Source organism: Agelaius tricolor, unplaced genomic scaffold, assembly GCF_023055355.1.
Source record: "Agelaius tricolor isolate 1412-34295 unplaced genomic scaffold, bAgeTri1.0.p SCAF_25, whole genome shotgun sequence".
Taxonomy (NCBI): Eukaryota; Metazoa; Chordata; class Aves; order Passeriformes; family Icteridae; genus Agelaius; species Agelaius tricolor.
Genome location: NW_027269285.1, coordinates 2,947,139 through 2,959,436, shown reverse-complemented (window position 1 = coordinate 2,959,436; position 12,298 = coordinate 2,947,139). Strand labels below are relative to the sequence as shown.

General features: G+C 51.0%; 2 protein-coding genes across 2 annotated transcripts in view; both read left to right on the top strand.

The window, feature by feature from the left end:
* Positions 1-7,499, top strand: part of DOC2B (double C2 domain beta) — a 32,043-nt gene extending 24,544 nt beyond the window's left edge. Inside the window, exons 5-9 of the mRNA XM_071448057.1 lie at positions 1,908-2,034; positions 2,238-2,395; positions 4,036-4,117; positions 4,310-4,406; positions 5,405-7,499. Of these exons, the coding sequence (XP_071304158.1) occupies positions 1,908-2,034; positions 2,238-2,395; positions 4,036-4,117; positions 4,310-4,406; positions 5,405-5,541 (601 nt within the window). The 3' untranslated portion in view covers positions 5,542-7,499. The remainder of the gene's footprint in view (positions 1-1,907; positions 2,035-2,237; positions 2,396-4,035; positions 4,118-4,309; positions 4,407-5,404) is intronic.
* Positions 7,500-8,166: 667 nt separating this feature from the next.
* Positions 8,167-12,298, top strand: LOC139599841 (pinopsin). Its single transcript, XM_071447511.1, has 5 exons — positions 8,167-8,506; positions 9,076-9,258; positions 9,681-9,826; positions 11,488-11,727; positions 12,161-12,298. Exons 1-5 carry the CDS (start codon positions 8,167-8,169, stop codon positions 12,296-12,298), a joined length of 1,047 nt encoding a protein of 348 aa, XP_071303612.1.

The following is a 12,298-nucleotide window of genomic DNA, read 5'->3' as shown; positions in this document are numbered from 1 at the left end:
ACAGCTCCCAGTGCCAAAAACCACTTCCCAAGGGCCTTCCCATGTCCCTGAGGGCACTGAAACAGGGCCCAGTGGGTCCCTCCCAGCGTGACACTGGAGATGCTCTCCCTGCCACCACCACTGGAGTTTTCCACCTTTCCTTCCTGGGCTTTTGCCCATCCCGAGGCTCCTGAGCTTTCACAGCAAGCAGGACGTTGTGTTTGGGATCTTGCTGTGCTCCCCTGGACATTGCCAGGAGAATTGTCACGTTTTTAAGAGGTAAACCATCCCAAAACCCTGAATGCCCAGGAGCCAGCACCACTCCTCAATTGCTGGGTGTGGGCACAGATCCTGGGCTGCCAGCTCCCTGTGTCCCCTCCTGTCCCCTCCACACTCCAGGCAAGTGCAGTGGAGTTCTGGAGCTGCTGCTGCTCCTTTGCTGGTTTTGTTCTTTTCAAGAAAGAGGAGAGGAAATGGGGAATATTGTGCCTGCATTTGAGATTCTCTTTGAGGATTTCAGCCTTGTGGTGGGGTGGTTTTTGCTGTGGGTATCTATAGTAACGCTGCATCCAGCACACTTTTCTGGAGAGCAGCATTCCCTGTTTTCCTGCTCATGTCATTTTTTTTTTTCCAAACCCCTTTTCTGTGCTGCTCCCCAGCCCTGATGATCCTTGTGCTGTGGCACTGAGACATCCCCACGGCTTCCTCGCTTCCTTGTTGCTCGTTTGTGAGCATGAGGCTGGTCAAAGCATCCTTGGATAAGGCACTAAAGCATCCACAGATAAATAATCTATTGATAAATAGATTTATGGGCAGGGATAACCCATCTGTGGATAAACCATCCAGATGCTGAGCAGGCCAGAGGTGTGGTGTGCAATTATTTACCCTCAGGTGGGAATCACAGGGCATTATTTGTCTTTAATTACCTTCCCCCCTTCCCCTGTGGTCCCTGGGGGCACAATGCCACCCGTGGGGAGATGGACACCAAAAGGACTGGCTGTTTTCTTTTTTTTTTAAGGAGAAAGGATGGAAGGGAAGGGAAAATAAATGCCTTTCCTTCATGGGCAGGGAGCCTGGCCAGTCCCTGCATGGCTCCAGTGGGGATGCAGGATGCTCCCTTTGCATGGGGATGGTTTTCCCCATTCCCAGCACTGCTGCTCCCTCAGGGCACCCTCCTGGCCCTCCGGGATTTTGGGAGCTGCAAGCAGAGGCTTCTGCAAGCACTGACTTTGCTCCTCTGTCAGGAGCAGCAGAGGAATGACTCATGAGCTGCCAGCTCAGGGAAAGGCAGCGGTGGCTTTTTCATGGAAAAGCTTTTTTCATGGAAAACAGCCTGGGCTCAGCACCACCTCACTGGGATGCACGCCGGGATCCCAGCAGGGCTGGGAGAGCTTCACCTGCCCGAGGTGTGACATTTCCCATGCTCGGGGTGTGGGAACCACCCCTGGCCTTGGGGCAGGAGGGGGCAGACCTGCTCTGTGTCCCAGCCTGGGAGCTGCCACGCTCCCAGCAGCGCCCGAGCTCCTCGGGAAGGAGGGAAGGAGCTGTGTGGGAAGCAGGCTTCTCCCAGCCACACAAGGGAGGGATGAGGAAGAGCCTCCATGGCTGGGCAAAATGCAGCTCCAGCAACTCTGAATAATTTTGCTTTAGTCGCTGATGGCTCTGATGTTTTAATGGAAGAGTCATTAGGGTGGCTGCTTGCTTTTCCAGCAGTGCCTGGGCTGGGATGTGCATTTAGGCACAGAGACTCACACCCTGAGCTGCCCTGGCTGGGCTCTGCCCATTCCATTCCATTCCATTCCATTCCAGCTGCCTGCAGAGGAGCTGTCCTGTCTGTGGCCTGGGGAAGGGTGACCCCAGCTGCTCCCTCACTGTGGGGAGGACCCTGCCCTGTCCCCAGTGTCCCTGCTCACCCTGTGCTGTTGCAGGATCTCGGTGTGTGACGAGGACAAGTTCCGGCACAACGAGTTCATCGGCGAGACGCGCATCCCGCTGAAGAAACTGAAGCCCAACCAGACCAAAAACTTCAACATCTGCCTGGAGAAGCAGCTGCCGGTGAGTGAGGGGGGTTCAGAGCCTCATCCCACCCTGGAATCACAGGTACAGCAGCTTCTCCCTGTGGCATGTGGGAATGTGGAGCTGTTTGGCCTCTCAGACATAATCGGGGATGTGGGGAAGAGCATCCCTTGGCTGGGGAGGTGTCTGGCTGTGGCTGTACCCCGGTGCAGCCGCTCAGACTGGGTGCATTCCCTCCCCAGATAGATAAAACAGAGGACAAGTCGCTGGAGGAGCGTGGCAGGATCCTCATCTCCCTCAAGTACAGCTCGCAGAAGCAGGGGCTGCAGGTGGGCATCATGCGCTGCGCCCACCTGGCTGCCATGGATGCCAACGGCTACTCCGACCCCTACGTCAAAATGTGAGTGTCACCCGTCAAAATGTGAGTGCCACCCATCAAAATGTGAGTGTCACCCGTCAAAATGTGAGTGCCACCCATCAAAATGTGAGTGTCACCCGTCAAAATGTGAGTGTCACCCGTCAAAATGTGAGTGCCACCCATCAAAATGTGAGTGTCACCCGTCAAAATGTGAGTGCCACCCGTCAAAATGTGAGTTTCACCCATCAAAATGTGTCACCCGTCAAAATGTGTCACCCATCAAAATGTGAGTGCCACCCGTCAAAATGTGGTCAAAATGTGAGTGTCACCCGTCAAAATGTGAGTGCCACCCGTCAAAATGTGGTCAAAATGTGAGTGTCACCCGTCAAAATGTGAGTGTCACCCATCAAAATGTGGTCATAATGTGAGTGTCACCCGTCAAAATGTGAGTTGTGAGTGTCACCCGCGGCCCTGCTGTCCCCTCCCGCCCCTCCCCGCAGCGGGAATTAATTGCTCTCATTAGGAGATGCAAATGAGGCCATCAGGCAGCAGCTTGTCCCCGCCCGGGGTGTTATTCCCTGGCAATTGTTTGGCAGAGCTTCCAGGTGAGGTGGGCACAGCACTTGGTGCTGTGGGTTTGTCCCTGCTGGGCTGGCCCTGCCTCACCCAAAAAAACAAACAGCTCCTGGCTTTTCTGGGGATGGCATTTTTCAAATTCACTGCCTGCCTGTCCTACCTGCTTGTCCCCACTGTGCTGACTCAAATTTGGGCACTTTTAGGGATGGTGTTTGCTAAGGCAGAACTACTGGGAGAAACCTCACCTGGGAGACCCGGGCATGGAGCTCATCAGCAGCACACTTTCACCTTCTTATTTAATTGGTTTTTAGGGGTGGAGGTGTTTGTATAAAAATCCCCTGTCGCTTTTTTAGATGCCCATGGGAGGTTCAGTCCCTGAGCAACACAATTGCCGTTGCACCCAGCCAGTTTTGGATGTCCCCTGTGCCATCCACAGGAGGTTGCATCTGCAGGGCTGGGATCAGAGCAGATAGGGAACTGATGCTTCTCAGTACAAGCCCTAATTTTTTAATTATCAGCAAGATCTGGAACGTGTAGCAAGGAAGCAGAGCTGATGTTTAAAGGCACAGCACCAGCACAAAACCACGATGGGTTGGCTTTGGCCTGCCCCACATTTCAGGTCCCCTCTCTGCCTGATGACACTTTAATCTTGTTTGCTGTCCAGAATAACAGCAGGGAACAGCTCAAAGCTGCTCAAAGCTGCTCCCTTTTGCACCCTGCATGTGGTTCCTGTCTCCTGGAGAGGCTCTGCATGAGCAGACCAGTCACAATCCCGAGCGTGGACAGGTCCTGGGCTGGGAGTGCTGGGTTTGGAGAGCAGTTTGTGTGCAGTGCCAGTGTCCCCTAGGGACTGGAGATGGGATAATCGGTGCTCTCTGATGGCAGCCAGCAGCTGGCTCGGTTCTGAGGAGGGGAAATGCTGAAATGCTGCCTCCTCCCAGCTGGCCCCAGCATTTTGGCAGCAGGGAGCAGGCGAGGAGGATCTGGAGGTTCAGGGGGCTCCGTCACCCGCCTCACCCTGGCTCTGCTCAGGAGCTGCAGCCGCTGTTGTCCCCACCCGTGGCCTCCTGCCCTCCTCACTGGGACCCACTTTGGTCTCCTTGCAGTTACTTGAAACCAGATGAGGACAAGAAATCCAAGCACAAGACAGCAGTGAAGAAGAAAACGCTGAACCCCGAGTTCAATGAGGTGGGTTTGGGCTGGGTGTGGTTCTCACCCAGGGGCTCTTCTCAACCTCAGACTTTAAAGATAAAAAAATCACCACCTTGGTCACTGTGTGAGGGATTGGGGTTGAGCTCCCCGTGGGCAGCAAAGCCTGAGGAGGAGGATGGGCAGCCCCAGTCCCTGGTTCATCCTGGCTCTGCCTCTGCTCCTCCACAGGAGTTTTTCTATGAGATAAAGCACGGTGACCTGGCAAAGAAGACCCTGGAAGTCACAGTGTGGGACTATGACATCGGGAAATCCAATGATTTCATAGGTGAGTGGCACACTACAGAAGGCCTCCTTGGCCTCTTTTTTATTTATCTTTGCTGTCTGTGCCTCTTATTTCTCCTGCACTCCTCCACCCTCCTGGTTTTTCTCCATTCATTCTCGCTTGGTTTCTGTTCTGCTTTTATCCCTCTCCTGCACCTGAGCCTCTCACAGAGCATCCAAGCAGGGAGAAAATGCATCTGCCTCTCCCCTTCTGTTTTCAGATGTTTTCCTCTGAGTGCAAAACATGTTCAACAGGGAGGTTTCATTTATCTCTGTTGGATGTCTGGGCTGTTTGTGATTTTGTCTCTGGTCACTGTGATTTATCACTAACAAGTGCCTCACAGCCCCTGTGATTGCAGTGAGCCCTTGGCACAAGGGATGGGGGCACTGCCTGGGGCTGGGGCACTGCCTGGGACAGGTCCCACACCACAGCCACCAGGGGTGGGGAATTTGGGCTGGGTTTCACATCAGGTTGGATGCCATGAGGATGCTGATGAATCCTAATGAAACCTGGCTCCCTCCAGCATCCCCCTCTGTGATGGTGTTTGCAGGGGTCTGAGGATGAGGGAAGAGATGAGGATCTGCCTCCATGTTTCAGAAGGCTTGATTTATTATTTTATGATATATGTTATATTAAAACCATACTAAAAGAATATAAGAAAGGATTTTTTTCAGAGGGCTAGCTAAGAATAGAAAAAGAAGGAATGATAACAAAAGCTTGTGTCTCGGACAGAGAGTCTGAGCCAGCTGGGCCGTGATTGGCCATTAATTAGAAACAACTACATGAGCCCAATCCCAGCTGCACCTGTTGCATTCCACAGCAGCAGATAACCATTGGTTACAGTTTGTTCCTGAGGCTTCTCAGCTTCTCAGGAGAAAAAAAATCCTAAGGAAAGGATTTTTCAGAAAATATCATGGCTACACCCCTCCACATCTCTCAGCATCCCCTGCAGAGCTGATGCTCCCCCCCACACCTCTCCCTCTCTCTGTCTCCCTCCCAAGGCGGAGTCGTGTTAGGAATCAATGCCAAAGGGGAGCGGCTCAAGCACTGGTTCGACTGCCTGAAGAACAAGGATAAGAAAATCGAGCGCTGGCACACGCTGACCAACGAGCTGCCGGGCGCCGTGCTCAGCGACTGAGCCCCGCGGGGCCGCGGCTCCACCGCCCTCGGGCTCCTCCCAGCTTTGGCTACGGGGGGATGCCAGGACAGCCAGGACAGCAGGACACCCCCAGCAGGGCCTGGCTGCAGGGAAGCCCTTCCCAGGGAAGAAGGCACGGATGGTTTGCTCTGGCTTTTCCAGAACGCCTCTTTGCGCCCTGCCGCACCCGCAGCCCCGCTCTGGAGCGTGCGCCCGCACGCTCACACTCACACTCACACTCACACTCACGCAGGTGTGCACCCCTGCATGCACTGCAGTCCGGCTCCTCTCCCGAATCCTGCCTCTCTACTCACAGTTTACCTTCTCGCTGCCTTGCAAGTCAGTGGCAAAAAAAAAAAAAAAAATATATGAATGCGTCCGTCCGCGTCCGTGTGTCCGGCATCGGCAAAAGGCGTCCCCAAAAAACACACACAGAACCCAGAACTGTCTCCTCGAGGCAGCTTGTGCCATATCTCTGGTGGTTTGTCAGTCTCTGTGGTTTGGGCCTAAACAGTCTTTTCTGCATTTCAAGCTCCTCTGTTGGAATGATCGTGTCCCTGGTGAACCCGGACAGAGTGTTCGCTCTCCTTCCAGGAATGTTGTGCTCGTCCTCTCCAGTAAAACTCACGTGCAGGCAGCAGAGCTGTGCAGACCAAGCTTTTCCTCCTGGGATCAGGCAGCTTCACCTTTGGGAGGCAAAATGAAAAAGCTCCCTGGAACAGCCTGGCTGTTCCTGCTTCCCAGGAAGCAGCTTCTCTCCTAATGAAACCATGGCATGCAGCAGCACGGCTGTTTTTCCAGCAAAGCCAGCTTTCAGGCTGAATTTTTCTATAATTTTTTCCCTTTTTCATCCCTTTCCAATTCATGCATTAAATAATGAAGATGCTGAGCCTCGGAGCCGAGCTGGAATTGTGTTTGTCGCTCGGCATGGCCGTGAGGTTGATTCATTTTCTGCCTCAAACAGCATCCAAACCAAATAAATTTCTGTGTATGGCACAGTAATATTAATATGGCACAGTAATAATATATTAATATTACAATAATCCCAGATGTCATCCTCTGTGATCCACCTTGGCTGGATCTTCATCATCATCCCACCAGACATGCAGTGGGATAAGCTAAAGCTTTCTAGGAAATGCTGCACCATTCCCAAAATGTTTGGAAGCCTTTAAACAATGATTTCTTAGGAAGAGCTGCTCTTTCCCCTCAGTTACCCTCAGCTTCCAAACCCTGTGCAGGTATTGCCAACTTCTTTTTTTTTTTCTCTTGGGAAGCACTGGAATCTGTGGAAACCTATGTTTACTTTTCCAAGTGATGATCCTGTTACACCTTGTTACACCTTGTTTGATATTGGGGTGGGGGGAGGGAGATAAAAGGAAAAAAAACCAACATTCGTAGGGGTTTTTTAAATAACTCAATATTTGTAATGCATCCTGCAGATGTGCATGGATTTTATTTGAATACTGGCAGCCTGTCAAGTCGGATGTTCCCGCTAATCCTTTCTGGTCCAGCACCTTAAAACCTGGTTGGGGTCTGAGCTTGCAGGGAAGCTCCAGGAGCACCAGGTTGGCTGTGCCTCCCTTTTCTGGCAGAGTTCCTTTCAATCCATCCTTTTTCCCAGCCGATGAAACTGGTTGATGCCTGAGGTGGAGTAGGACACGTGTGTGTGGGTTCCTTCACTTTGTACCCCAGTCTTTTCTAAGTGGACGCTCCGTCCCTCGTCCCAGCTGCATGCAGAGTTGGTGGTTGTCATGCCAGGCCTCGTGAAAATGTTTGATACCAATGTTTTGCTACCATGTGAAGGCTGCAGAAACCGTCCTTACCTGCATCCTGAGAGACTTTTGTATTTCAGTATTACCTATCTGTGTACTTTTGGTCAGATTTGTTAATATTTATAACGAGAACCGAAAATAAAAAGGTTAAAAAATAAAAATTAAAAAAAAAAAAAAAAAAAGAAAGGTTGATGCTGGTGGTGCAGCTTTTGAATTTGGGGGATGGCAAGGATTTGGGAAGAAATGGTTTTAAACCAGAGCACTGAGGGCTTCTTGGCCCAATATAGCATAAATATTATAAATGTACTATATAAATACTATAAAATACTATAAATGTATTATAAATATTATACTTATAAGTATTTATAAATATATATATATGGGGATGGAGATATATATATATATATATTTATGGACAGAGAAAATACATATATTGGAGAGAGAAAATACATCTATATGGCCCAATTAAGTATATATACTACATATATATTTATACTTATTTATGTTTAATATGTATTTAGTAGCCTTGAAGCCCAGCAAACCCAGGGCACAGGGAATGATGTCCAGACCCAGGTGCCAAGGCCAGGCTCACAGATGGAAAACACAAGGAAAAAAATATTTACTCAATTAAATTATGCTCTGTTCAGCCATCAGATTTCTGTTTAAGTCACTCTTTATCCCCTCGGGAATAAAGAGCTGATTATAAAAAGCAGGAGGGAGGACAAACCCTTCAGATTAAAATAAAGCTTAAGGTATTTGAAAGCCAAGCTGCTCTGGGGCACGTCAGCCCCTCCAGCTCTATAAAGAGGCTCAGCTTTTGGGGGAGCTCACCTGCCCCAGGTGCTGCTGCTCCATGGACAGCACCCAGGAGCCCCCAAACAGCAGCACCCCAGGGCCCTTTGATGGCCCCCAGTGGCCCCACCAGGCCCCCAGGGCCGTGTACCTGGGGGTGGCCGTGCTCATGGGGCTGGTGGTGGCCTCGGCCTCGGTGCTCAATGGCCTGGTCATCATGGTGTCCGTCAGGCACAAGAGGCTGCGCTCGCCCCTCAATTACATCCTGGTGAACCTGGCCGTGGCCAACCTGCTGGTGACGCTCTGCGGCAGCTCCGTCAGCCTCTCCAACAACATCCGCGGCTTCTTCGTCTTTGGGGAGCGCCTCTGCCAGCTGGAGGGCTTCATGGTGTCCCTGACAGGTAAGGAGAGCCCTCCAGACCTGCCCCTGGGCTTTGGATGGTGCTTTTGGGTTTAGCAGAGGGGCTTTTGGAGATGTTTCAGCACCTAAAGTCAATAATTTCATGTTGTGGAAGTCATGCCCTTCAGCTCTTGGTTAGCACAGGGAAAGGGTTGGCTGTGCCAGGTCACCACACATCCAGTCTTGGTCTTGACAGAGTGGGAAATGCCACTTGGGGACACTGGGAATCCTTGTTTGGGATGTATTTCATGGGTGCTGGCTGTGCACCAGGGACTGGAAATTGCACAGAACCTCTTCTTGAGGACACTCTGTTGTAACCACAAAGCATCACAGCCACCCATTGCCAACTTCATCTCTAAGGGCCAAATATCCCAGTTGTCCCTGCTGTGAGAGAAGCAGTGCCAAAATCACAGTTTCTAACAGCCAAATATCACAGCTGTCCCTGATGTAAGGGAAAAACATCCGACTTCTTGTTCAAACAATATTTCCTTGAACTAAACCATCATCTAGCAGGTGCCAGCACAGGCAGCAGAAGCTGTCCCTGAGACACCACCCCTGCTGTCCCCCCAGGCATCGTGGGGCTGTGGTCCCTGGCCATCCTGGCCTTGGAGAGGTACCTGGTGGTCTGCAGACCCCTGGGAGACTTTCGGTTCCAGCACCAGCACGCTGCCAGTGGCTGTGCCTTCACCTGGGGCTGGTCCCTGCTCTGGACAACCCCACCACTGCTGGGCTGGAGCAGCTACGTGCCTGAAGGTAGGGGAGATGTGCGTCAGACTCCGCTGTGCTGTCTTCTGGCATCTTGTTTTCAAGCCTGGGGTAGCTGGAGAAGGTCTGGGATGGAGTCTAAAGGGTCAATCTCTCCCGTTAATATCAGCCAATAATCCTCTCCTAGAGGCAGTTCTTTGGAAGTTCCCCACCACAGAACACTCTGCAGCCATTCTTATTGGAGCTGCTCTGGCTGCTGGAGCAGCACCCAGCCCAAATCTGCTCTTGTAGGGGCCTGGCACAACTCCATGACAAATCACAAATCACATCTGGCCAGCCCAAACCCCCAGTGGCTGATCTTCAGGCCCTTGGGCATGGGCACATGAGGTGGCATGGCTGTTTTGGAGCCCATCCTTGAGCCCTTATCCAAGCCCCATCTGCTTTGGGCTCGTTCCCAACCTTTATTCCAGGCCTGAGAACGTCCTGCGGGCCCAACTGGTACACGGGTGGCAGCAACAACAGCAGCTACATCCTGGCCTTGTTTGTCACCTGCTTTGTGGTGCCCCTCAGCCTGATCCTCTTCTCCTACACCAACCTGCTGCTGACCCTGCGGGCGGTAAGTGAGCCCAGCTCAGGTGAGCCTGTTCCCAAAGCGTCTCCATGGGGATGGAGAGCCTCAGGGCAGGTGTTGGGGACAGCCAGGCTCCTCCTGGCACTGCCATCAGGGCTCCCAGTTGTGAGAAATGGCTACTCACTTTTCATAGATTAGGAAGGTTTATTAAACCTTATCAAAAATACAGCAGAAGGCTGAATAAAGAAAAAAGGCTACGGTGCCGGGAGCAAAAGATTTTCCCTGCCATGTGCTCAGCCCCCTCACAATGGAGGTTTTTTCCTTTTTAACCCTTTAACCCATCCCAAAGTTCTGTCCATCAACCCCTTCTTCGCTGTCCAGTGGTGGAGATCTCTCAAATCCTGACTGGAGGTCAGGTGTCACCACAGTGACAAGCCAGCCCTCCCAGATGTCCCTTGACAACCACGTGAGGGGGTACAACATACCTATAAACCTATACAGCTTTTCTTAACCTATATCCATGATATTTGTCTGTTAATTGTGAGAGTCAATCATGGCATTCCTCATCTGTTACAGGTGGATAATGAGATGATTGGCTCTCACAATTAGAAGATACCTATTGGGTGAATATTAAGAAAAGCTTTAGTGATGTGTAGTTGTTATTGTAGTTTAGATGTCCTCTGTTCTCCCCACAGTTCCCTTTCCCCCTGTATTGTTGCCATCAGACAGCCTGGGCTGTCCAGGACAGGTACAAAGAAGCTGCACAGGTGTCCCTTGCATGGAGCAGGTGGGAATGGAAAAGCTTGGGGGTGCTCAGGGGGTGAGGCAGACAACACCTGACCTCCAATGCAGGTACAAGAAAAGAGTTTCCACTGATAAATGGCAAAGAAGAGCTGAGTGACAGACTCTGGGAGGGGCCAGGGCTGGCTGATGCAATCCCCAGGGCTATAAAAGACTGAGCATCCATCTTGGAGATGAACTGACAACATGGTATCCACAAGGGGCAGTTCCCAGGGCTGCAGCTTTTTCCTGATGTAGTCCTTTGTTGTATTTTTGTTAAGGTTTAATGTGAAAAATGCCAATTGCTTGTTTTTAAAATTTTAAAATGTTTTATAGTAATAAAATGGTTGTAAAAATAGTAATACAATTAGAGTAATAATAATTTGGACAATTTGAATTGGAACAATATGAGACAATAGAAACAAAGAGTTACAGATGTCTGGGTACCTTTTCTGGGCAGCACAAGCCCGAAAAAGGACTCACATTGACAGAGGATTAACCCTTAAAAACAACAGCCTGTTGCATATTCATACAGCTCATACATGATGCATAAATTCCATTCAAACACAGGATTCTCTCTGGTCAGTGTCAACTTCGTCCTCTGAATTCTAACAGTGTCTTCAAGGTGGGAAGAAGTTCATTTCTTCTGATAATGGGGCAATAAATTCTTTTTCTCTGAAGGATTCAGGTGTCCTGTAGCTGCTATCTCAGTGCGAGTCCTTTCTTTAAAGACGTATCTTACATTGCATCGTTCCTATTTTAACTTTACTTGCAAAAAGCCAATCATAAAATACGCATTTTCCACACTCAATAAACCTTTTGAAATCTCCAAAGGGAGCAGTTGTTCCTCTCATCATCTATCCCAGAAGGGATGGGAGGCTGTTCCAGGCTGCTGACAGGCCTCTCCTGTCTCCCAAACGCCGCAGGCAGCGGCGCAGCAGCAGGAGTCGGACACGACGCAGCAGGCGGAGCGGGAGGTGACGCGCATGGTGGTGGCCATGGTGGTGGCCTTCCTCACCTGCTGGCTGCCCTACACCACCTTTGCACTGGTGGTGGCCACCAACAAGGACATTGTCATCCAGCCAGCCCTGGCATCCCTGCCCTCCTACTTCTCCAAGACGGCCACGGTTTACAACCCCATCATCTACGTCTTCATGAACAAACAGGTGAGAGAAAGCTCCAAATAAACAGAGCAACCAACAAACCAAGCTGGAGAGCAGCTGGACAGGCTCAAAAATCCTGGAGGAAGCATCTGTCTTCTCTGGAAGTGTGGTCCCAGGCTTGGGGTTGCTGTGTAAGCAGCGAGGATTTGGGGAATAAGATGGAAAGGGCGGGAGCAGCCTGCGAGCCTGAACAAGAGCTCATTTTCTGCTTCCATGGTTTTATGGGGTCAGGCAACTTAATGTTGGATCACAAGCTGCTCGTTGAAGGCACAAAGCAAACAGAATGAAACTTTTATTGTCCATAAAGCACAAAGAGTTGGACTGGGAATAGACAGAGATCCTTCCCAAAATATAACCAGGGTCCAAGCTGCCCAGTCTCCGGGTGACGCCGGATTTCTGCTGCCACAAATAACCTGTCCCTTCCTTCCCTGCTCAGTTCCAGAGCTGCCTGCTGGGAATGCTGTGCTGTGGTTACCACCCCAGGGGGATGGGGAAAACCTCTCCAGCTGCCCCCAGTCCCCAGGTCGCTGCAGAGGGGCTGAGGAACAAGGTGCCACCATCCCACCCCGTGTGA